This window comes from Monopterus albus, unplaced genomic scaffold (genome assembly GCF_001952655.1).
Source record: "Monopterus albus unplaced genomic scaffold, M_albus_1.0 scaffold5.1, whole genome shotgun sequence".
In the NCBI taxonomy this organism is placed as follows: domain Eukaryota; kingdom Metazoa; phylum Chordata; class Actinopteri; order Synbranchiformes; family Synbranchidae; genus Monopterus; species Monopterus albus.
The window spans coordinates 3,962,992-3,988,955 of NW_018127885.1; the positions used below are offsets into that span (position 1 = coordinate 3,962,992).

The following is a 25,964-nucleotide window of genomic DNA, read 5'->3' on the forward strand; positions in this document are numbered from 1 at the left end:
GGTACAGAGTTGTGTTGCAATAGCTCCTTGTGCTCTGATTGGTTGGCTGCATGGCTGGTTGATGAAAATCATTACATTGTGAGGAAATATCCTACAGCAATCTTTTTGCGATTTAGATCAGATAGCAGAGTTCGTCTGCCGCTGCAGTGCACTCTTGGCATGGTGGGACTGAGATGTTGGACATGTGGAGGAGGGCTGTGAGATAAAGATCTCTGAAGGGAGAAAGAATGAAGGGAGGGAGACAGACGGGGAGGTGGAGGTGGAGCGGGATATAGCATCAGTGGCTGAAGTGATAAAGCTTAGAGCAGTGGGACAAGCTGGGAGTTTTGTGCCTCTGATGTCTGTGTGTGTGTCTGTCTGTTCTGTTGTGTTGCCCTGTGGTCTGATCCTGAAGAGAAGGCCAAAGACGGATGAGGTCTGTCCTCTCGGTGCTTTTGTCCTCTGTGGCGGCTGAATCACAGGCTTGTCAGTAGCACAACTTCACAGTGAACGCTCCACCACTCCATCCAGCACTGTGGGCACATTACGATTCTTTGTGGTCACAGTGGATTTACTTTAATTTTTTTTTTATGGTTTTAAAGTTTAAGAGGCTGCATGAAGTCAGGTTTTCCAACCGGGAATGCATCTCGTCATGTGGCTAAATGAGCCTTTGTCATTGCACAAGGCTAGTATCATTACCGCCGTGGCATATTAGGGTTTGTGGGTTGCTGGGCTTTTCCTTATATAAACTGTGCTTAGGATGCAGATTGACACCATGTTTACATTGGCTGCCTGTAAGGACTTAAAATGGCCTCCTTCACTTCACACACACACACATACAGTACACACATACACAACTTTGTAAATATTCAGCTAATGCTCTGTGGAAGTGAGGATGAGATGTTTTTAGAAGCACAGTGCCCTTTCATGTACCAACATGGATCCATAGTGAGGGAGTTGTACAGTGGCTTGTGACAGCAAAATGTGATTCTTTTTTTCTTTTCTTCACTGCAGCTCAAATCGAAATAATTCCCTGCAAGATCTGTGGAGACAAATCATCAGGCATCCATTACGGCGTGATAACATGTGAGGGCTGTAAGGTAAGCATCAAGAGCCTGAACCTGTTTGTGTCACGGGGAGTAGTGTGTGTGCATGTGTGTGTATGTGTGAAGGACAGGAGAGCGGCGAGGGGGAAGGCAGGAAGTACCGAGGTAGTAAAGAAAGTTCCTTGCTTGGAAAAATGTTAGAAAATGTTGCTGAGGTTTTATGAAGATTTGGAGAGGGGACTGTAAAGTGTAAACACAGAGAGCATGATCATAAAGTGGTCAAGCACAACACTCGGGCATCACAGAAAACCACAATTAGTAGGACAAAGTCATTCATCTGCCTTACTCTGCCTTTTCCTCCCAGGGACATGTTTTTTAACTTTTTTTATTTATTTTTTTTGCTTCTGCTGCAGCCTGCTCTTGAAATAAAATGATCAAAAGAGAGTGCTTTGAATTATAGCAGATTGTTGGCTGTTTGCTACAGTGTGTTGGTTCCATTGAAGCCGCCTTTTGTACTGTTTCAAATGCACCAGCCATTCACAGTGAGGGGAATTTTGTGCTTAGAGTGTATTCTTGTCCCCGTGCTTGTCACCAGGCACATCATTAGCATTCCTCAGCCAGCCTGCACCTTTGCTGTTTGCTCTTGTGTGTGTGTGTGTGTGTGTATGTGTGTGTAAAGGAGAGGAAGCCAGAGAGAGAGAGAGAGAGAGAGAGAGAGAGAGGTTCCTTTCAGCTATTCTTCCCAGAACTCCTCTCTCTCACACAGGAGCTGGAAGGAACAAAACACTAAAGAATAAACTGCTGAAATCTATCTTTAATGATTGCTAATTAGTCCAGGCAGAGAGGCCTTTAATGATATGTGCGAGTACAAAACTTTGGACCATAAATCATAGCATTATTAAAGAGTGCTGCTTGTCACTGGCAGTTATAGCCTGTTTCCATAATGGCTTCCATTATAAAGCAACTTGGCAGCTGTCAGCTGTTTTCTTGTAATTAAACAGCCAATGAGCAGCAAATTAAGACATATGTGTATGGAGCAGTAGAGTGGGGCATGTTAATGATGTGCTGGAATCAATTCATTAAGTCCGAGGATAAGGAATCCAGTCGGTGTGCATTCACAATCCTTTAGCACTGCACATGCCACTGCTGCGTTAATCAACACTAATAACCCCACTGAAGGAAAATAACAGCCACTGTTATCATTCCTCCCAAAACACACCACCCTCTTTCTGTGCATACTGTTGAAATACAGCAGTCTTTAAATGCCAGAGGTTACAGCCAGGAAAATACCACCACAGTAGTATTATTACCCAATCAGTTTGACAGCAGTAAAATAAAATATCACCATTATGAACACAAAAAAATCAAGAACAATCAGAAAAGCATTTTGTCTTCACAAAAACACTATGAAGACATGGACTGATCCCCTAGTCTCAGAACATTCACTGTGTTTCATCCATGGTGTTTCCACGCCCCTTTTCTGTGCAGGGTTTCTTCAGGAGGAGTCAGCAGAGCAATGCGGCCTATTCCTGTCCACGTCAGAAGAACTGCCTGATTGACCGCACCAGCCGCAACCGCTGCCAGCACTGCCGGCTGCAGAAATGCCTGGCAGTGGGCATGTCACGAGATGGTAAGTGCTTTATGGAAGAGGTGAGCAGATGTACCAGGATGGCATGGAAAGCTGGGAGGAGGGGAGAGGATCAAGCCCTTGTGTGGGCAAGACTGCTTATCACAAGAGGACACCGTTGGCTGTAAACAACAGTATTCAGTATTGTTCTACATGAGGAAACAACTTTTTTATTGATGTGGGGACAAAAATTTTGCTCTTTACAAAAATCTTTACTAGCCTGAGGTATATTGCCTGAAAGAGTCTAAAAAAAAAAAACAACACCATAAATCTATTGCAGCAGCTTAACTCATAGCTGGTTGTCATTAGCCAGTAATTGTACATTGATATCCCGATGGAGACACAAAGAAAACTTAAACACAGAATAATACTCTCATTTTTCTCAGAGACACATCAGATCTAAAAAAAACTTGAACACGGGTTAAGACACTGTTCTGTCTGGAGGTGAATGCTTTGTCTGCAACCTAATTTCTCAACAAGGGTTGATGAAATAGGAGGTTCTAGAGGATGTTATTCGTGCTGCTGCAGCTGAGATACAGTGAGGGGAGCACACAGGTGGGGATGAGCGCTGGAGGACTCCAGACCAGACTGAGCTGGTCCAGACTGGGCCAGATTTTTATTTTTTTTATTTTTATTTTTTTCATAAAGCATGCACAGGAATACACACAGACAAGTGGAAACCTGAACATACATGCACAGAGACTGGCACATCTTTACTTTACTTTAATTCAGTAACACCCATAAGTATATATTCATGAATGTGAATGAGCACAGAAGTACATTAGCACTTATGAGGGCCTTTGCATAGCCACACTCATCCGCACATGCATGCACACACACACACACACTCACACACAGGACAGACGAAGGTGACTCTTGCCTTCACTCAACACACCAGAGCCCATCTGCCCACTCTCGCCTCTGCATCTCGCCACTCGCTTTCCACTGTGCATAGACAAACACATGCACATACACATACAAACTCACTGTGACCAGCTGACATAGTGCCAGGTCCCTAGAAGTCCAGCCAAGTCTGGAAACCTTGAAACATGAGGCAGCAACTTAGGTCTGTCTTATTGTAAGTGTCAGTGACTGGTAAGCTGTTCCCACTGCTGCATCTAGATTTATGAAGCTGCTCACTTTTGTAATAATCTCTGTCATTACTGATCCCTTCTGAAATGTGGATTTTTTTATCATATGTTATCTGGTAAATATTGTACATCAGACTAGCAGAGTATGATGCTAATAGCAGACATCTTTTAGTTTGTTATTAACATACAACCTCAACATAGATTAGTGGAGTGTTACTGTCATAGGAGGGAATATATTGACAGTTAAATGTGTTAGACAGTTTGTAGCCAGTAGGGATTTAATATCCCTCAAAATCCCCAGTTCAGTCCCTTTCCTTTGTCTAAATAACTATTTTTGTTTCAGACTCAGGTGCCAAGATTTATGATTTCTTCAAAGGAATAAGAATTTAGTAAATGGGATGAGATCCTTCTCAGAGACTCCACAATTTCAGGCATTTTCCAAAAATGTGTGTCAGCATCTTGAAACAAGTAAATGAGACTGCTACTGTAATTTACTACATTGAAATAAGTCTTTTTATACTAGAAACAGATGAAATAATCTATACACACATCCTGTAATCCCACTGGTGAGATTATTTTACATACTGGAGAATATATGTTTAGACTCACAATAGAAGAGACAAAATGACTCAATTTGGAGGCTGCATGAGATGAGTGTGTAATTTTATATTATCTGCTGTACATCCACTTTTTAACTACCTCTGTCATTTTATTTTGAATACAAATTTAAATAAAATGATTTATGAAGAGAAGCCCCTGGATTCCACACATGGACAGACAACATACAGCAACGTCTGTTAAGTTTGATTGTTTATGGTGCTTCACTATAGTCTCACACATTCTGTCCTGCTAATCACAGCGGTGAAGTTTGGCCGTATGTCGAAGAAGCAGCGAGACAGCCTGTACGCTGAGGTCCAGAAGCACCGGCTGCAGCAGCAGCAGCGCGACCACCAACAGCAGCCTGGAGAGGCAGAGCCACTCACACCTAGCTACGGCCTGTCAGCCAATGGCCTCACAGAGCTCCATGACGACCTCAGCGGCTACATGGATGGTCACACCCCTGATGGCACCAAACCAGACTCGGCGGTCAGCAGCTTCTACCTGGACATCCAGCCATCTCCTGATCAGTCAGGCCTGGACATCAACGGCATCAAGCCAGAGCCCATCTGCGACTTTGCCCCCGGCTCTGGCTTCTTCCCTTACTGCTCTTTCACCAACGGAGAAACCTCCCCCACTGTGTCCATGGCTGAACTAGGTAAGGAGCTGGGGGTGGGGGGGCTTGAGGAGAGACAGCGAAATGGAAGAGGGGGGAGAGAACAAGTCAACCATGGGGCAAATGACACAAAGGTTCCTTAAAATAGCAGGAGGTTGGAGACTCATCTTCAACACTCATTAAAAGAGCCTCTTTTTTGTAATTAGTTTCCATTAATTAGGGCCAATCAGGATCCAGCAGGGCAGGCGTCTGGGGAAATCATTTTTTTAGGCTCCCCTGTGCCTAGGAACTTCTTTTAACAGATGTGTTTTCAAAACCATTTAAATTCTTATAGTCTGTATTTCTCTCTGAGAAAATGTGACCTTTGTTTCAGTGACTAACATGGTGCCCCTCCTCCTCTTCATGCAGCTGTGTCATAACTAGATTGACTTTGCTTCAGCCTTAAGCTATGAGCTTCCTACAGGCAGTAAAAGGAAATGTCAACAAGCCTTTTCCCAGTCAAAAAAGCCCACGTGTATCTGCCTCTCCTCCTTCTTGAAAGCTCAGTAAATAAGCCTTCTTTCCCTGTGGCATATTTCATCAGTGAGGTCTTCACTTTCACATAGTCCTGTGAGTAACATTCAGATCTCGACTGTGATCTTCTGGGTTTGTGATGGTGGTTGCATTTCAGAGCACTTGGCCCAAAACATCTCCAAGTCGCACATGGAGACATGTCAGTACCTGAGGGAGGAGCTGCAGCAGATGACCTGGCAGGCCTTCCTGCAGGAAGAGGTGGAGACCTACCAGAGCAAGGTATCGACGACCACCAGGCCTGTGCTGGCCTCCACAGCCGTTACAGTAATCAAATACATAGTTTTAAAGCAGATAACCCATTCTCTGTCCTTTCTGTTATTAGCCCCGGGAAGTCATGTGGCAGCTGTGTGCTATCAAAATAACAGAGGCCATTCAGTATGTGGTGGAGTTCGCCAAGCGCATCGATGGCTTCATGGAGCTGTGTCAGAACGATCAGATAGTGCTGCTGAAAGCAGGTATGACAGCCTGCCAACATGGCCTGCTGCCGTCAAACTCACTCACCACCCCCACCACCCCCCTTTGGATTTGTCACAAGAGTGTAGCTGACCTGACTGCACAAAGCCCTCTTCTTCACACACACAACACACACACTGTCACAGAGAGGAGACCCCATCCTGCCTGTTTCCTGTCTCTCTCTCTCTCTCTGTCTCTCTCTCTCTCTCCTTGTGCCTTTCTGTGGGTTCACCTGGCTCTGGAGCTCTGCGTCTCTGGTGGGTGCTCGGCTGGCTGCGTCGGCCCGGCCCATGGTTGATGATGGCTGCCATTTCCCTCTCTTTACCCAGACACTGATGATCCCTGCCTATTCAAACTGCTCTCATGAAGACAAACTTACAGAAACAGATCTATGGCTCTGTGCACACTGTCAGATATACTTATGCATAATCACAGATGCTTAAACACACATAGTGCACATGCAACAAACATCCCTCCTGGGTCTTATCCTGGGTATTATTTACATTAGGACAGTCAATATGAATAATGGAATAAAGCCTGAGACCCCTTGTCAGACATGGCATTTTAAAACAGTAGCATCTTGCTCACAGGAAGTAATGGCTTCTGTTGCAGTTTCTTGATCCTCTTATTCACCCCCACAGACTGGTAGAAATTCCATGACAGAATAAATTCCCTGCCTGTCTTGTTAAATAAAAGTTAAATGAATAAGCACTACCACTACTGAATGAAGTACAATTTTTAGCTGGCATGTCATTATGGAAGAATAGCCATGTGTCTATGATATCATCATCTGCAGAGGTGATTTTTTTTCTCCTTCTTTCATGCCGGGCTTCTTTATTTCAAAGTGGCTTTGTTACTCATATTGTAGAAGAATAGCACAAAGCACAACCATGTGTTTTGCATCCGTCGCTGATGTGTAGCTGTTAGGGAAAAAAGAAGCAAAGCTCAGATTCAGCATCTTGTTCCTGTCTGTCTTCACAGGCTCTTTGGAAGTTGTGTTTGTCAGAATGTGCCGTGCCTTTGACTCACAAAACAACACAGTCTATTTTGATGGAAAATATGCCGGACCTGATGTGTTCAAGTCATTAGGTAAGTGGAGAGGGTGTATTTTTGTGAGCATATGTGTGTGTTTGTGTGATGCTGCTGTGTGTGTATTTTTTTTTTTACTGTGTCTTACTCCTTTTTTTTTTTTGGTGTAATAGCCAAAATTAGAGTCTGCTGTTCTGTTCTGCACGATGCTGGAAGCAAACACTGAGCACTCATCCCTGCCTCACCTGGCATTGCTGTCTCTGCAATGGTTATTTATGGTAGAACAGAGACGTTCGTGAGCCTCTGCTGCATATGGCTCATGTAACTGGAATAAATAAAACCAGATGGGATGTCCTTAGGGAGAGAGCTATCAGAACCATCATTGACAGTCTGACATAAAACATCTCAGGCAAAAGCAAATAACATTCGTGTTTGACTGCCATGACATTAGTAGGAGTCTCCACCATGGATTTTCTTGCATTTCCCATGTTTTGACAAAAAAGTAAATGTGTCCCATAGCAGCAGTAAAAATGCTCAATTCTGTTTTTAGTATGAGTTTACCAATCCCTGTAACTATCTCTTTGTGTATATATGAGTGAGAATTTGTATTTGTCTCAGCGTCCTGTATGTCCTGTAGAGGGGTCCGCAGCGGGGGAGGCAGAGTGGTGGGCTTCCAGAGCCACGGTGGCATCCTCCTGTCTCGCTCTCTATCCCCGATAATTGACTTAACTAAAAGTCTCAATAGTGACCTCATTTTGGCTTGCACCACCTATCTGCCAAAATTGACTCGTCTGGGAGGCAAAACTCAGTAAAAGCATTGCCTGTTCTGCTTACGACGCACCCATGTGCTGTCAGCATGCCGTCGTCTTTTTTTTTTTTGGTTCCTTCTCCTTCCTCTCCCCTCCCTGTGTGCCTCTCTCCCAATAAAGATCAAGACTGAATGCTGTTCTTTGGTCTTGCTCATCTGAAGCCCTGTCTCTGTGTCCTTTGCTGTGGCAGGCTGTGACGACTTGATCAGCTCCGTCTTCGAGTTTGGAAAAAACTTGTGTTCTATGCACCTGTCTGAGGATGAGATCGCCCTGTTCTCTGCCTTTGTGTTGATGTCTGCTGGTAGGTGTCACTCACAGTGCAAAGAAAAAACAACAAAGGTAGACACACATTCACCACAACAAGGAACGTTGTTGCCCTCCTGTTTTTCCTCTATCAATTAATAGTGGCACCTAATCATTTTCTTTCACATCAGTCAAGTTGGCTGTTAAGTGGCCTACATGTGATTGTGTAGTAACAAAAAGTTATGATAATTTATCTTGCAGACCGGTCCTGGCTCCAGGAGAAGGTGAAGGTGGAGAAACTTCAGCAGAAGATCCAACTGGCCCTTCAGCACGTCCTGCAGAAGAACCACAGAGAGGATGGTATACTTACAAAGGTACAGTGCAGTGCAGTGCACACACCATCTATTATTCCAGAAAGAGGCTGTTTCCTAAGCATGCTCTGCCCTCGTAGCAGTGTAATCTCACACTGCTTAGGATCTTTATCCACAGGCTACCAACCATTTTTAGTGCAAAAGATTAAACTAACAGATTTCAGGGGAAGCATTCATAATATTACATGAAATACCTTTTTATCAGTAGAGAAATAGCAATTTAACAATTGTATCAGCTCCATAATATGAAGTCAAGTTTTTTTCTAGTGCCTGAGCACTTGTCTCAATATTTACAAGTCTGTTTGCCCCTGTGTGAGAGGGAATACACTGTAGGGAAGAATGTTTTTCACTACCATTGCTCCATGTCCTTGCCTCCCTGTGAATCTAAACAGCCTGTCTCCTCTCTCTCCACAGTTGATATGCAAAGTGTCAACACTGCGAGCGCTGTGCAGTAGGCATACAGAGAAGCTTACAGCTTTCAAAGCAATATACCCAGACATTGTACGTGCCCACTTCCCCCCCTTATACAAGGAGCTGTTCGGATCAGACTTTGAGCAGTCCATGCCCATTGACGGGTAGCAGCCCAGCCAGGTGCCAGTGTGCCCACCGTAGGGGAATGTGGAGGAGGATTCTGAGACACTTTATTGGTGCCCTGCACAAACCAGAGTGGACAGGTGGCACAATGTTCAACTTCTTCTTTTACAATGGAGGGGAGGGCTTAGAGAGTTGATTCTCAAGGTTTACTTTATTGAATTTTGTTTCATTTGGAAGACTTGTGGGACCTGACTCCCCATGGGACATGAAGAAGCGATAGCGATGAATAATTTCTGTCTGGTTGAATTTGACCTTTTTGTGCACATTTCTTACATGGAGCTCAAAAAACTCATTTTGCCTGTTCAGTAATTTTCACCAGTATGTATTGCATCACTATTAATATCATTTATTTGTACATCTGGCTCATATAAACAATTAATGAGCTTTTTGTTGTTGAAATATCCGAGGACTTCAATTCAATTAGAAGCTAAAATCCACATCAGTATTATTTTTCAAAAAACAGTTCATTATTTTCATTTTCAAAATTTTAAATTGTGCTATCCCTATTCCTTTCATACACTTAATCCTCAAGCTGAAATAAACAGCTGAAAAATGCGCACACTTTGGTCAAGTTCTGCCATTTTTCTCTTGTGTTCGGTCTTTCGAGCACAGTGGTTCGAATGAAAACTCACACCGACTCAGAGGGAGGGTCCATCGGCATACTGATGCAATCGACACCTCTCTCCGGACAATCGTTTAAAAGAAAGAGAAAAAAAGAACCTTAGAATTCTGGTAATTCTAATGAAAACATGATGATTTTAGCTGTCAAAGACTCCATCCATCCACCATTGTTGCATAGTGAAATCATGTAAGGCCACCTCTTATTAATCCTTCTCTGGATAGGTGCCCTGGAGAAGCACAGAGCACCAACACAATGAAAAGGGTCCATTCCACCTGTTTTATAATGTACTACAGGGTATATGGTCATAAGTACTTACTATACAGAAAAAAGTAATGTTTATAGAATCTATTTTAAATAACATGTATGATATTAGTAGTTAGACCATTCTTAATTGTTGAATTGATAAGGCACTTTTATTTACACCGTTCTTTAATTTAAGACTTGTATATTTACCTAGTGATGTGTTGCATGTGCACAAGAAATTCAAGTTGAACCATGGTCTCAGAGGCTAGTCCTGGGAGCTGCAGATGATACTGGAAGTCAGGAAGTGTAAGGGCTGTCTGTTAGGATGGCTGGCGTGGCTGCTTGTCGGCGAACAAAGAGGCATGGTTGAGAAGGCAGGTTAGAGACGCTGCCTGCGTGACACCTGTCAAAAATATTTTAGCGAGTTTGCACACATACAAAAACAACCAACAACCCTTGTATTGATAATACCTGGAATGCTTAACACTTGTTTGAACCTTTTTAAAATACAACAGAACAGAGATGTAGGTTGAAATATCTGAAGTACACTTACTTTAATATTTTTTAATATTAGTTCCTAAATATTTGCTATTTTTACTGTGAAAAACCTCATGTATTTTGTCGAAAAAGCCACAAGAAAACAACATTGAATAGCCTCTGGTTGAACTGGAAACATCACATATTGACTGTAATCCGATTGTTCCACCTAGTGGAAGGTAAAGATACAGCAAGCAACATGACAGCCTACTGACCATGATACAAGAGCTCAGCTAAAAGCACATGTATGAGCCTCTCTCAAATTGTTTTTAGTTGTCTCTGTGCAACTGCCTTCTCGCCACAGTCTCAGCCCGGTAGTGCCACAGCAGGACACAATAAAAACAATGAATGGAAAGTGAATAGTCAAAGCCTTGTCTGGTAGTAAAGCTTCTATTTTTGTAACATGTTTGATTATTAAACTCATGAAAGAGAATGAGGGAGAGAAAAAGATGTCAGGTAGCACTTAACTGTATTCCCGCAATAATTAGACTAGCTGTTGTTTGTGTGATTAGGGGAGAAAACAAAACAAAACAAAAAAATGGTAGGACAAGTGCTATTTTCAGAATGCTATGTCGTTGTGCTTCTGTTTTGTTGAATGTGTCTTTCTTGTCAGTGTGGTAGTAAAGTGGTAGAAAAAACCCTGGATGTGCCAAACGGTAGTCGTTGCTTCCGCTTTCCAGTCTACTCACCTGTAATGTAGAATGGATTCCTAAGACATTCCAGCAATCTCAGTAGCAATTTCTAGAAATATCTTTAAAATAGAGCAAAAAAAGAGAAAGAAAGGAAAAGAAAACATCATATCCCTTTAGAAATCCAACAAAGCATGTTAACACATCTGTCACCAACCATAACATAGCATCCAGTTGTTTGTCTTTTGTTTTCTGTTTGCACACTATCATTCCTCTGCCGTGCAATTTGCACAAGGCGTTAATGCTTTGTGCTGTCACCCCTCAGGGAAGAATTTCTTTTGCGTTTTTTGTTTAGGAGGACATTTGTTTGTACTCATCGCTTTTAGTTTATGATTATGTTCAGGGATGTTCCATGAGAAATGGTAGAGATTAACATTTGAATATTCATCACTGAGTTGTTCGGAATTTTACAATACTGATACCTTAAGGGGTCTTCAGCCACTCAAAGCCCACTGCACTCTATAGTAACAGCAACAACAAAAAACCATGTCATTTGTAAAAATAGCAAACCCCATCACGTTTACAATCCACAGTTTTATCAGCACACAGCATATTCCTGTCACCCAAACAATCAGTTTTGGTTTCAAATGGTGTCATCAGGGTCTTTAAAAATGATCACCCTCTTTGTTAGAAAAAACCAAATATTTGTATGCAATACTCAATCTGTTGTGTTTGGGTTGTGGTAGAAATGCTGTACCTAAGTAATAATCTCTGTTATGATCCAATGCTATTTGGATATGCACAAGCCCTCTATGACTAACAAACCTCAGTCTCCCAGCAAAAGAAACAGTCTGGAACACTGCTAGACAATCCAGGTTGAGAGGCCCAGTGGCCTGGCGAGAGCAGCAAAGAGGATGAGGTGTGACCGCTCAGGGAGGTAACAGGTAGACCGAAAAAGCCACTCGCTTTCCTCTGGACAGTTGTACAGCATTTGATTAGCTCTTTTGTGAATATATGAGGTCTTTAAAATCTCTTGATAGCATGATAGCACTCAGTGGATAAGAGGAGGCTGAATATTTTGGCATAGCACACTAAAGATGCAGTACAGCAGAAAATAATGAAGAGATACAGATCTGGCTGATTTTCTGTTTTTTTTTTTTTGGGAAAAAAACCTTGTTTTGTTTCTTAAAAACCTTCGGTTATCTTAAGCTGAATCTTATTTAATGGCCAAATAAAACAACTTAGTATTTTGTTGAATTTGATCAGTTAAGGTTCTTTGTCATAAATAAATAAAATGTGTTCTTTTTTTATTATTATTATTCTAGTCTAAATATTTGAGTGGCTTGAAATATTTTTGACAATATAAAACAAGCAATTATAAAACAAGCAATATGCCTTGTGTTGCAATTACGGGTCTCCACAGTGCAGTCATCTTTTTGATTTGACTTTATTCATACAGTCTACACTCTCAGTCCAGAACAAAAAGTATTTTAGCCCCATGACTCGTTTTTCATCCTCTTATGTACTGGTGTGGTTTGCGATATTGGCACAATAGCAAAAAAATGGCCATCAAACACATGAATACTTGTGTCCAACTATAAACTGCACCTTCACACAAGCCTGTAAAGTGATGTCCTTCTGTATATTTTCACTTGAGATATCCCAGTTTAAGTAAGGGATCGACGCTAAGTGTGCTATTCAATCAGTGTATAGTATACAGTAACATGTGCTGGTCCTTCTGTCTCTGCTCTGTTGTCTGTTTGTAAAAAGCAATAGTGCGTGTGTGTGTGTGTGCGTGTATGTATATGTTTGGTCTCACAGTGTGTGAATGTGATAAACCCCAGACAAGGCTTTAATAATTACAGAGGAACAGGGCAATGTGGAAGAGGAGGTCTTGACTTTGCTTTGGACTTTTTTTTTTACAAAAAGGTTTTGGAAATGCTGAGCTTGATCCATCCATAATAGGTGTAAGTTTCAAAAGCATGACATAATGCCTTCAACAATTCATGGGTCTGCCGAATGCTGTGAGGTAACTCTGACCAGTTTCGCAGGGAAAACATCCTTCGCTATCGGCCTCGGACAGCCGCAGCCTAAGCTGAAATGAATTCTGGACTGTAAATTCTGAAAACGAGTCTTCTTGACCATAAATTGTGAGGATCAGCGTTATGTCACGCTTAAAGTTGTACTGGAGTATCGGCGTGTTACCCAGAATTATGAGTCAGTCATCACATTTTAACAGAACTCATTTTCCAAAGCACAGCTTATAAGGATTTATGATTAAAAATATGTTTAAGAATATAGTTTAAAAAATGAAAAAGCAACTTTTAGCCATAATCGAATGTCAAGCAATAATATATGTCTGTGTATTATTTTTTTGATTCTTTTGTGCATAATAGTCATTGAACATCTGCATGTAAATACACCTCTTATTTATCATGTTTTTTGGTTTTATTTCTTGTTGATTTTGTGGATGTGTCATCTGTATATTTGACCAGTTCTGTTCCCAGGTGGAGAACTAGGAACTTGACCTGTATGCTGTACCTGTATATCTTATTTTCTCACTTGTTCTCTCTCCCTCATTCTCTGCAGTTTATTCACCATATTTAATGTTATTATTGATCACATGTATAAAGGTAGCTTTGTAACTTCTGTCTGTATAGGTAAGAGGAAAATACTGCTACTAAGGCCTACCCAGTGGAAATATTTATGTGTTTATCAATTACACCATATTGTACGATAACTCTGTTTCTAGTTTGCTTCCCTCCTTTAGGATTAGTTTGATAGAGATAGGGTGTGCTGACCTTTATTTTGTGTTGCCCTGATGTGTGGTGCTAGGTAAGTTAATTTTGTGAACAAAAGTACTGATTCCTAAGCCTGGCCACCCTATTAGTCCATTCATTTCATTGCATATTAACGTATTATTGATATTAGGATGCAATAAATAATAATAATGATAATTAAAATGATAGTGGTAAAATTACCCAGCCAGTACCTGTATCAGTGTGCTAGTCTTGGGATAAGGCACTTATTTCCTTCTGACTTATAGCAAACCTAGTATCTGCTAATTAACAAGCTATTTAAGGTTGTTTTTCTGATTTGTGGAAACATGATAATATTCAAACTGAAACAGCAGTATTGTGTTTTGTTGTTTTTCTGATTGTAAAAACCACTCACTGAGGCTATAGTTTGTCAGGTTTTAAGATACTAAATATTTACCTCTCTTGTGTCTGCATAGTTCTTCACCTGATGCAGGGATGTGGTGCTTGAATTTCATTTAACAGAGCCTCAGTATGCTTTTGTTATTCCCCATTTTAGACCATCCCGAAACAGCGGTTTCTTCAGACCAGTGGCATAAATGTATAACGTGTTACAAATGTACATGGAAGGATTTCCATTTGAGGACAAAATTGACCTTTTCTCTTCACTCTGTAGCAAATATCAGTAAGAATATGCTCGCAATAATACACAGCGTATCACACTGAGTGCCTCTCGGTGTAACAAGATGCATACATGCTTTTGATTGTCTTTTTTTTGTGGTTTTCCAGATGTACTGAAGTGACAATGTATTTTGTACATGAGGATGAATTCTCACTCTCACATACTTCAGATGTTTCAGATTCTTTATGTGTTGTTGATCATTTTCACGTGGATTAATGCACTATGTTAAAGGGTTTCGATGTGTAAGCAGCCTGTTTAGACTGTACAGTACGTCACCCCGCACCTTGTTTGACAAACTGGGAACTTTGTTCTGTGTTGATCTTGAATTATCAAATAAATTCTTGCAGATAATATTACAGAAAAATTCATCTGCATATTTTTTCTCAGTTTGGCAAAAGTAATAGGTAATCCACATTTCTTCATGTTCTCTTAGTTTTTTTTTTTTTTTAATTCCACTAAGAACAGAAGATTTACGAATGCATTGTATATCAAGTATATGTGTGTCTGAAAAAGAGGCATTCAACACAATAGGATTTCTTTTATGGTCTGTGTTCATTGTGTGCTCAGTTGATTAGGGTGAACTAACATGAAGGGTGGGCAGAGCAAAGGTGGATTTCTTTTCCACGCAAAAGCAGTACAAATTATGGGCAAGCCGAAACTAGTGTGTGGTTGTCACAAATTTCTAAGTCACACATTTGCTACTGATGTTAAAATGGGGACAAATGATCATTTACCTTTTTATCCAGCTCTTTTGAACTCTCTTTAGCTGGTAGTCTATTCACAAATGTAGTTTTGCTCCTTGTTGTCTGATTCTTAAATCTGAAAATAAGTATTTTGATTCATTTTGTAAATACAGCTGTAAAGAAAAATAAGAAATTTAATGTTGTCTTTTAAATACTTTTCATTCTAATATGAATGTTGTTATATTGTACTTAGAAACTGTACCTTTAATATTACCTTTATTAAAAGTGCATTGGACACATCGATTTTAGATGTGCTTTATGTGCTGTTATCCCATAATAAAATTTATCGCTTGTAATGGGTTTTTATTTCCTGATTGATTAACTGTCTCTGCCATCTCCCTCTCTCTCTTTCACTCTCGCACATGCACTCCTTTTAATAAAATTGATTAAATACAATATTTTTGATTCTCAATAATTTTATCAGGGCTAATGATCCTAATTTGTGTGATAATGAGAGGTCACCTCACTCTGCTAGAAATCTTTCATTTTGTGAACAAATTATGGAATAATAATCTTTTTAAAACAAGCATCTAAATATGTTCATCTGACCATAAAATCTGAACAAATGTATGACAATTTTTAACTATTTAAAAATGGTTTATAAAAGTATTAAGAAAACACACTAGTCTAGGACATTTTATCTAAAACAATGTAAATATATTCAAGGAATTAGCCATAGCTGGAAAAACTTAATTCTAGTGGTCATGACATATATCAAATGTTCAATTCAGGCAATGTTCTTGTTATAAGATTCATCAATCAAAAGTCAAACTGTGTCTGAAAAGCTTTAAAATATCTTCTTCAAAAGGGAACATGAGTCAGTCTAACAGTTTAGGGCATTGAAATGTAAAATTAAATATGTGACCATGAGTAATTCTGTTCAATTGAATAATTATGAAAGAACTATATAAACTAATAACATAAAATCTGGAGCTGCATGTTTTCATCAGTTCATGGAAAATGTGACAAATTCTGTCTAACAGATTATCTAACAGTTGTGTAGTTTCTAAGCTTTCAGTGGAAAGTGAAGTGGAAGTGTCTGCTATTTCCTGCACATAATTTGAACATTAATGTTTGATCTCATCTTCTCAAAGTTGAAAAGATGTTGTCATTTTATACAGTAAAAAGCAATCTTTCCATTTTCAGCAAGACAAATTGCAGGTTTCTGCAGAATTATATTCTTATAACAATAATTTTGGACTGAACTACTCTGCCTGGTGTACCCTGTTGTTATACACAATCATATGTGGATACAAACATCATCATTAAGGGTAGAAAAAGGGTTTGGCTATAAACATCTGCACTGGAGTTGGGATCACATATTCACATTTACTCAGACTTTACAGAACTGGGGAAGTGCAATTGATGTACAGTATTTGGGATTATTCAATTACTAATTTTAAAGAAGAGAGCATAAACTGTGATCCTAATTGGGTTGAACTTTGTGTTACAGTGAAATATAGCAGAAATGGACAACTAAAGTTCCTTAGACAAGAACATTTTCTGGGTGTACTTCTGCCATATAGCAATAAATGAATTGTTTGTTTATAGGAGTTAGAAGAATACAGTACTTTTTAATCAGCTTAGCTTAATCAAAGTAAATGCATTTGATTTATTTTTGATTATTTGAAAAATACAAAACTAATATATTGTGGGATATATCATCTGGTGCTGCTAGTGGGAGCACAGAAGTACGTGATTAACTTCGCTTGGAAGGGATATTTTAGATGAGCTGCAGGAAAAACTGCAAAGAAATATTTTCTCTTTTGGTCTTGTAGAATATGTATATTCAAAAAATATACAGTAGCCTACAATAAGTAGGCAGATGGACCGCACTTAATATCCAGAAGGGGGCAGTAATGTACATAAAGCGTTAGTGTCAACATGTTTAAACCAGACGAAGATGTGGCCCGTCAAACATTTGTTAGCTGGTTATATGTTCTGCGGTTCAATTTTATTATTCCTGTGGATTGCTAGACAGTGACAATAATGGATCTAGTATGGTAAGCTAATATTTTCTGCACGTTTTGCTGAATGTTGCAGTGTTGGATTTTGTGGTAATTCAACTAACTAATTTAACCAAAATTTGGACTAGCTAAGTTTGTTAGCTAACAAGGTGGTTATTATGTTTGATAGTTGTGTTGACAGCTAAGCTACCAAGGCTAACCTAACCAAACGTTAGCTAGGTTAGCTACTTGCATAATACTCGTGCGCTTAACCGGACAGCGACGACCAATATGTGGGCGTTTGTAGCTGTTATTTGTTAATGTTTACTGTTAACATTAAAATTAGAACATGAGTCTCTGTCGACACTGGGGAAGTTTAAATGAGATAGCTGCACCAGGCCAATCTTGGCTAGCAGCTAACTATATTTATGAACAGCTACTGTAAAGAGACAGGCTAACGCTAGCTTAAAACTGTTTTACTCAACTGGTTTGAAATATTTAGCTAGCGTTATTTTAAAATCTCTACGTAGTTTTAGCTAAGCCACTTAAATATTCTCTGTCAGATTAGCTTCTTTAGTTCAACAATAATGCTAACAGTTGCTGTTGGCATAGATGGAAATTAAATAAATGCATTTATAGTAGTTACTGAAGCAGGCAAAGTTGTAATGTAGCGTTAGCTAGGTTATCCGTGCTGTAACTAACACAGCTTGAGTGTTTTTATTTTCTTCTACTTTATACTTGACTTCTAGAGGCATATATTATACTTTACTCCACTTCGTTTATTTGATAACTTTACTTACTAGTTACTTTTCAGAGTAATTCAGAAGCTGCTAGGCATTACAAAGTGTTTCAAATAGTGGGCTTTTTGTATGAGGTAATTAAAATCAGGTCCCCCTTTACCTACCGCAACACTAAACTTAAGAACACAACAATTCATCAATAATTATAATCCTAAAATGTCATATACGTGATTCATTTGAAATGTGCCATGCTGTATCATGAGTACTTTTACTTTTGATGCTAATGCTTTGTACTTTTACTACTTTGTTACTTTTAAGTAACATTTTGAATGCAGAATTTGTACAATATATTTACACTGTGGTGTTACTACTTAAGTAAACAATCTGAGTACATCTTTCACCACTGATTGTTAGTGTAAATACATTTAATCTTAGATTTTATTGGTCATATTATTGGTATAACAATATCACTAAACACTGACGCTTGGGAAACACCTATTAAATTATTTTCTATTACATATCAAAAGAGGTGTAAGTCTGTACCAGTGCAAAATGCTATGTAATGAATGTTTGTGTACAACACAGAACCTCTAATATCATTTAACATCTTTTAATTTAATTTAAGGGAGAACCCCCCAGTTCCTGATGAGCCATTCTTCACTCAAGATCTCTACGACAAGTATTCACTTGCGCCTAATATCAGAGAACTGTGGGTGTTTCTCCAAAGGTATGTCATGAAATTGACATTAATAATCCAATAGTTTAGATGCACTTCACTGTGCTTGTAAAGGCCAACTAATAATTTTTTATCTGACCTGTTTCTTTACCCCCATTTTTCTCTTTCCACAAGTTCTGAGGAGAGTGCCAACACACAACTGAAATGTGATGTTGGGGCTCCAAAAGCATCCTGCTCTGCTTCCACTGAAGAGGCTTCAGAGTTGAATAACAGCAGTTGTATTAGCAAGGAAGAATCTATTTGGGAAATCTGTGCTAGTGATGGTCCACATGAAGACAGTGCTGCAGAAGGTGTAAAGAACTGTAAGGATAGAAAAAAATCAAAAGAGAAGTTCAACCAGCTTGGGGATGAAGTTGTTGCTGCTTACCCTGAGCCCAGACTGCCCTTCCCCTGTATGTCCAGCCTGTCTAGCAAAGACCAGAACACTTATCTTGGCTTTTTGATGAGTAAGAAAAACAAGAGTCCACCAGAGGTACCGCTTTTACTTTTCAGTGGTATTTTTATCCAACCAATCCCTGTTGTATCGCTTTACTCAAATAATGTACTCTATTATTTCAGAGCTTAAAGACACGGGTAAATAATGAAGTGATGCAGTTCATCAGGTACCTGCAGGATGTGGCTAGGATATGTGCTGATGACTACAACTTCATATCACAGGGAGCTATGCAATATTCAGAGGTACTGATATTTCAAGGATTGTACCTGTCAATAGCTCTGTGAGGTGTTTTCACAAGTATTGAGCAACAGAACCCACATTTGTTTTTCAGGATTTCTTCAGGTGTTGTTTGGAGTGCATTAAGGCATTTCCTCAGCTTTACCAAGTCAATGAGATGACTAGTTTGACAGGGGGGACATTCAACCCAGGGCTCATGCTGACTTTTGAAAAACAGCTGCTGATCATGGTAATGTAATTCTACCACACAGGAGCTGTTCCAGTCCTAGTTCTTAATGCCATTGTCCAGCTTTCTGTTCAACCCTTTAAGTATTGTATTGCAGAATCAGTCTTTTGGTGTTGATTCATTTCCTTCATTTACATATTTGAACCGTTTATTTCTCCAGGGCAATGTGGATATTACAGACCACAAGATAGTGCCTGCTGATGCACAGCTTGCATCGGATTATCAGAGTGTTTCATCAGAGAATCCTCCAGCTAAAAAAGCTAAGGACATGCATGCTGTAAGCCATTGTCTCACTTTTGAAAATTATTCCAATAAAGTAAGTCACAAAGATGTTTTACTGCTAATGGCATTCATGGCTGCGGGTCTATTGTAGCTCCATTTCATCTTTCGCAGTTTTCACAAAAGACACCAGAGGGTGTTCATGTCTTGCCCAGCGAAACAGATGTTATGTTAAGTTATGTTTCTGAAAGATGCAAGGTCGCAAACAGTACTGTCAAAGTGCAGTTTATTGTAGTACATTGTGTGTTACTTGTATGTTTGTTACAGTCAAGGTTTTGGTAGGATGACCTAGTCTTGTTTTTCTCTGCAGACCGTCAGCAGTGATAGTAATGCGGAGAAGCTGTGTTCCCATTATGAACCTCATGTGTGTCTAACTCGAGATGCCCTGGTTAGACTGCTGGACAACCATGGCCCTGACTTTAAGGAGCAATGGGAACTGCCTGTTTTGGTCAAATCAAATCCAGGCAAAGGTACAGCATCATCACAGAACCACTCGGCCTGCTATGGTGGGCATTAGTTTAATTGGTGCCTACTTGGGGTCTCCTTCAAATGGATAAAAAGGCTGAAGAGCAATAGATCCCAGTCTCCCCTCTCTCTTTTTTTCATCTGTCCTTTGCGTTGCTGTCCACTTTCAACAATTAATACCAAAGATAAATAGGAAGAGCAGTGTGTGTAGTGAAGTTTGTAGAAACAAAACCATATCATGTTTTTTAGAGTTTAATTTTATTGTGTGCTTGTTTGTATTGTGGATATTTTTTTAAACACTTCTTTTCAATAAGAGATCATTTGGATTTTCAGAGCAGCAACAAAGAATTTACCTGTGTAGTTTTTGCTAGCTCAGTAGCAATGTACAGTATGCTTTGGAAACATTCTTGGTGATGAGATGTTTCAAAGTTTATTCTGTATGTTTAGATATAAGACAAAAGGTTAATGGTTTTACACTTAGTATAAAAAGGTTTCGTGTTGACAGTCCATATAAAGCTATTATGTGTGATTTTGATCTTGAGAAATGAGAATTTGTTTGTGAAATGAATATACTGTAAATGAGAAAAATCAGTGTGTATTGATATTGAATGATCTCATGGTGGCACTGTTTCACATAGTCCTTTTATTTCATGTCTTATTTACAGGTAGTGGTCAGAAGAAGACTGTGTACATAGACTCGCCCCTTCTGAAGACACTAATGACACCAAGAGAGAGGAGTCATATCTACCATGGGGAGAGTTTGAAGCTTTCCATTAAAAAGAATGGAAGAAAAAATGTGTTCCATTTAATGATGGAGCTTCCTGCAAATGAGAATCAGCTCTCTGCTGTATGTTGGTGCACAAATTGATAAATAGATGAGGTCATACTGTATATGTAGTGTGAGTGTGTGTGTGTGTTTGAAGTCAGAGAAATGATTCTTTGCTTTCTGTTTCTAACTTAGGAGAGCTCACAAAGAAATTTAGTGTCTTTTGAAAACAACGGCCTTGATTTTGAGGTAGATCTCACTGACCTGGAGACGTTTGGAGTTGTGACACCCACTAAAAAGCCCAAGGTGCACAAAATAGAGAGTGCACAGGATTCATCAGCTAAAAGCGATAAAGCTTCAAATTCCTCATGTTTAAGTAAAAGTAAAAAGTCCAGTGAGCATCTTGTAAACACTAGCAGCAGTCCTCTAGAAGAGATGGACACCATGTTAACAGAGGAGACGACTCAACCAAAGAGTGTGCAAAAGACTGAACAGATGAGGCAGGACTCTGCACAGGAAAGTGATGAAGATCTCGTTTTTACAGGAGACTCTGATGATGATGATGATGAGAAGCTGGTCATTGATGACTCCATGTCTCCAGCTGCAGCACCTACAGCACAACCTGAACCTAAAACCTGCTCTTCAAACTCCCCTATTACTCCTGCCTCAGATGCTGTTCCGGTAAATCCAAAGTTATCTTCCCCTCAAAAAGTTACAAGGCGACAGTCCAGAAGATCAAAGGTACCTGGTGACCAACTGGGAGAGATCCTGCGAATGCAGACAGCGATGTTTAACTCTGCTAGTGATGCAGCCAAATGCTCCACCAAATCTGTGGAGACCAGCTCACCCACACGATGTGCAGGACCCTCATTTCACTCCCATCCAACCTCCCTTGTTAAGCCCTGTGTATCCTCATATTTGGAGAGGAACCAGGACCAGGATAGAGAGACCTATGCTGCTCCTCATGAATCTGCACCAGCAGTCAGTTTTATTACTACAGAGCACCGAAGTTAGTGTTAAATTAATTTTTATTTTATTTTATGGATTTACGTTGTCTAAATGCTTAATTAACATACACTGTGTTAATGCCATTCACACAGAAATACTGTCGCAAGAACTGCAGGAAGGTGCAGAAGATGAACAAGATTATGAGGCCCCAGAAGAGGGCAACCTGCTCTACAAACTCTACAGTCTGCAGGATTTGCTGCTCATGGTGCGCAGCTCTGTCTCACTGACTCATACCAGAAATGTAGGCAGCAGCCAAAACCAGGTTTGTCTATGTACTTTGTCCAGAATTTCATAGTTTCATTTAATAGACTGAAGTATCAAATTACGTAACAGCCCTGTTTCTGTTCTTTTTTTTTTTTGCCCGAATAGTATGTGCCAGTGCATGTCTTGCCCAAGCTGGAGTATCAGTTGAGTTACGGTGTTGAGAGTATAACCAGCAGTGAAGCTTGTCAGCTGTGGACAGAGACATTGCTGCACTCCAGCACAGTTTCATATATAGGTAAAACCTTGATTACTATTGCTTGCAGTACTATTCTTTCTAAATACAGTTCAAATCAAGGCGCATATGTTCCCAAATTACTCTCAGTTCTAGTGTAATATGGAGTATCACTTTTTTCAGTTTTGACATACATTGTAAGAAAACAGGCAAAGTAACATTTATGTGGCTTAAAATAACACTTTGTGTGGCTGTACTGAATCTGTTGAAGGTTCAGTACAGCCCACAAAGAACATCCTCCCACAAAACCAATGGGATGGTCTTTAGCTGAGTCACCTTCCTGCTATGACTGTATACAGATCAAGTTTATTTTGTTGCCATAACTACAGCCACACTTAATTATGGGGATTTACAGAGTAAGGTGTGTGCGCAGCTCAGCTTAATGTTATGCTGACTTTAAATCATTCATTGTTCACTTTCTCTGCATGTAGCTGTACCTCAATATTCAAATAAAGACTCCACCCTTTTTTCGCTGCTATCTGAATTGCTTTATTGACTCATATAGGAGTTGCCTTGAAGTGGATGTCATTAGCTACCCAGTATAATAATGGTTGAGGTAGCTTTGTAAACAGCAGCCTCTAAAATTATACCCTTTTTAAGTCTGTTAGCATAGCTGACACATAGTATACACTGACAGTACTTAGCAGCTTGTATAATGGTTCTTTATATTGGCTTTCACAGCTATAACATTTAACAGGCTTAGGTTACTAACAGTGGTATAAGAAAACGAATAGCCACTGGGAAAAGCGTGAAAACATTCAAGCTCAATGAAACGATATACAATATCTCTCACTTAATGGTGTTATGCAATAGGTAGAGCTAATAAAACGCTTCCTTCCTTCCTTTAGTAGCTCCTAGTTCATCATGTGATTTATCATGTGGCATTCCTCCTATTTGTGTATTTATAACTGAGGCACAACAATAATCCATTATTGAAGGAAGGTGCTGTTGTGGTAAGCAGACATTACAAGCTGGAGTGGGAGGCAGGAAAGGAGACAGGACCAACAAGCATTTTTTAGCCCCCACTCAAGCTTGTAACAAAGCTGGCTTTGTACGCACTAGGAATGGGATTGATGATGAAGTAAAGCTCTTGATGTGCACGCTTGTTAGCCCTTGTTCTTTTCTCCGTGCATCTTTCACTCTCCCTCTGTCTCTGTAGCTCACATCAATGCACACACATCAAAAGTAGCTCTGCTGAGAAAGCTGCCAGACGACTGGAAACAGAACATCTCCTGTGGGTTCAAGTGAGTGTTGTTAGCAGATGATTAGGATTAACCCAGTCACTCCTGTATGATTGCATTACCTAAGATTTAGAGGTCGTCACTTTGCTGTTCAATCAGGTTATTAATAATCCAGGTCTTTTCATCAGTGGTAGCCATCGTTGCCTCTGTTTTTGTCATTTGAATCAGTGTTGAAATTTAGATTCCGACCACAGTAACTCGGCAGTATCTCTTTTCCATCCACAGGCCGTCCAAGTCATTGAATATATTGCACCACCTCCTGAAAAAGCTCACTGGGTAAGTTGATTCATCATTGTACTGTTGCTTAAAGATTTTTACCACACAGTTCCTTCACTCTCATTTTCTCCCCTTTATTGCAGGTTACTGTCTGTTTACACTGAAATAATTTCTGCTTTGGTCTTGGTTAAAATGTTTAGATTTAATGGAACAGTTTTAAATTTATTGGTTTGAAGATGAGTGTTTAATGTGAAAAACCTGTAAAAATTCATATGATGTTTTGAGAAGGGTTGGGTCTTTTTATCAGTTGGAGAACATTAGCAGAAGAAATGTCTGGGCATATCCATCTTCATGCTCTGGTGAATGTTGTGAAATTGTTGTACAGTCAGGTCTGACAGCCACAGGCTAAAAAATATGATAGTCTGTCTTTGTGCTTGTGCTGAAGAGTTACACATTCGATTACTCAACAGCACACAGTAGATGTGTCACCTTCTGCCTTCTCAAGGATCTGTTCACCAAGATTATGTTTCAGTCATTTGGCAGGAAACAAGAAATGCTGCCACATGTTTCATTGTGTGAGATTTTGACTTTAGCACGCCCTCAGTGACTTTATTTGGTTTTGTAGGTTAGAAGAAGGACAGTACCTGATTGCACACAAAGCAGGGGAACCATTTGTGACCTTATTAAAAGCAGCTACTGGAAAAGTGAGTCGAGCAGCGTACAACCTGCATCAGGTCCACAGCTCTGTCCCACAGCCCCCAGCCTTTGGCCCTGTACCCTGGATACCTGTGGATCCAGCTGTGGTCCTACCCTTCCACCAGGAGCACAGGCGTGTCCCTTGCACCTTCCCACCCAAGCACTTCCTACAGGTGTGTGCTGCTTAATTTATGTAACCATAGTTTATGTGTTGACAGGTGGCATTTTGAAAAACTAAAATAACAATGGAGACACAATCCAAGATAAATAAATGCCGTCTCCCACTACACTGCACTGAGTGCGGAGCCCTTGGCCGTGTCCTCATCAGACCGGCTGGACCTGCATACCAATGCATACCTGGCTTGCGCCAGCCCAGAACTAACAGGCACAGCAGAGGGCATACCAAAATCAGCAGCACTAGGGCTGGTGCTTATAACAGCTCAGTGTGGTTTATTGTTGTAGATTCTGAGACATTCATCAGATGCCAAAAATTCCACATAGTGAAGACATTATCACATCTTTTAACTTTTCAAAGAGCAAAGGGGGGACAACAAGTTTAAAACCGGGTGTTTGGATTATCAGCATTTCTCACTGATGTTTGTAATTTTGTGAACAAGAAACATAATATGTGATGCTACCTGAATTTATTTGCAGTTGCAACCTTTTTGCCTTCCTTTGTCCTACCAGACAGCAAAAGATGGATCATCACAATCTAATGACCAGGGACGTGGGCAGTCGAAGAACAACACAAGAGGCAAAACAAAAAACAAAAAGAAACGTGCAGCCAAGCGTAAAAAGTATATCAAAAAGCTAGTTCAGAAGTCCATTTAAAATCTGTTATCATAGTTTTGGTAAGTCAGAAGAGGATCTGGACCTGTATGAGTTATATCATACTGAAAATGTGTGAGGACCATAAATGTATATGTGAATGAGCACAGTACTGAATCTATTATTTTATAATTGTATATTTTGTCATTTATTAGTTTTGTAAAAACAGAGCAACAATAAACTTTGTCTAAGGGCTCATCATTACTGTCTGTAATGTGCAGAAAGTTTGTAATGGTTGGACTGACTGAAGCTCCTGAAGACAGATCTCCAGTCATTGTGCATAGTTTATGTGTGGGAAAACTTCAGCAAAGCTTAAGAGCCTTGAGCCTCCTTGCTTGAGCTTGCAGAGGCTTCTAGTTGAACAGGGTGGAGTGCATGGAAGAGGAGGGAGGAAAGGGGAGGGAGCCT

At 39.9% G+C, this 25,964-nt stretch overlaps 2 protein-coding genes across 3 annotated transcripts in view; both read left to right on the forward strand.

The window, feature by feature from the left end:
- The window catches only part of roraa (RAR-related orphan receptor A, paralog a), a 167,657-nt gene extending 152,231 nt beyond the window's left edge, over positions 1-15,426 (forward strand). For both annotated transcript variants that reach the window (XM_020612748.1, XM_020612757.1), the window contains 9 exons: positions 994-1,079; positions 2,514-2,655; positions 4,603-4,998; positions 5,627-5,748; positions 5,852-5,984; positions 6,964-7,071; positions 8,011-8,121; positions 8,325-8,437; positions 8,849-15,426. In XM_020612748.1, the coding sequence (XP_020468404.1) occupies positions 994-1,079; positions 2,514-2,655; positions 4,603-4,998; positions 5,627-5,748; positions 5,852-5,984; positions 6,964-7,071; positions 8,011-8,121; positions 8,325-8,437; positions 8,849-9,013 (1,376 nt within the window). In that variant the 3' untranslated portion in view covers positions 9,014-15,426. The remainder of the gene's footprint in view (positions 1-993; positions 1,080-2,513; positions 2,656-4,602; positions 4,999-5,626; positions 5,749-5,851; positions 5,985-6,963; positions 7,072-8,010; positions 8,122-8,324; positions 8,438-8,848) is intronic.
- Positions 15,427-17,120: 1,694 nt separating this feature from the next.
- ice2 (interactor of little elongator complex ELL subunit 2) lies at positions 17,121-25,880 on the forward strand. The gene is made up of 15 exons (XM_020612460.1): positions 17,121-17,243; positions 18,552-18,653; positions 18,777-19,134; positions 19,221-19,340; positions 19,430-19,564; positions 19,722-19,838; positions 20,151-20,310; positions 20,971-21,152; positions 21,267-22,080; positions 22,172-22,341; positions 22,449-22,578; positions 23,735-23,819; positions 24,042-24,092; positions 24,658-24,901; positions 25,416-25,880. Exons 1-15 carry the CDS (start codon positions 17,230-17,232, stop codon positions 25,557-25,559), a joined length of 2,826 nt encoding a protein of 941 aa, XP_020468116.1. The 5' UTR covers positions 17,121-17,229; the 3' UTR covers positions 25,560-25,880.
- The last annotated feature ends 84 nt before the right edge of the window (positions 25,881-25,964 follow it).

Bases quoted from the DNA above. Each gene is read 5' to 3' on its own strand.
- ice2 (XM_020612460.1), top strand. The intron at 20,311-20,970 runs GTACAGCATCAT...TCTTATTTACAG, and splicing joins CAAATCAAATCCAGGCAAAG to GTAGTGGTCAGAAGAAGACT. The intron at 22,579-23,734 runs GTAAAACCTTGA...CTGTCTCTGTAG, and splicing joins CAGCACAGTTTCATATATAG to CTCACATCAATGCACACACA.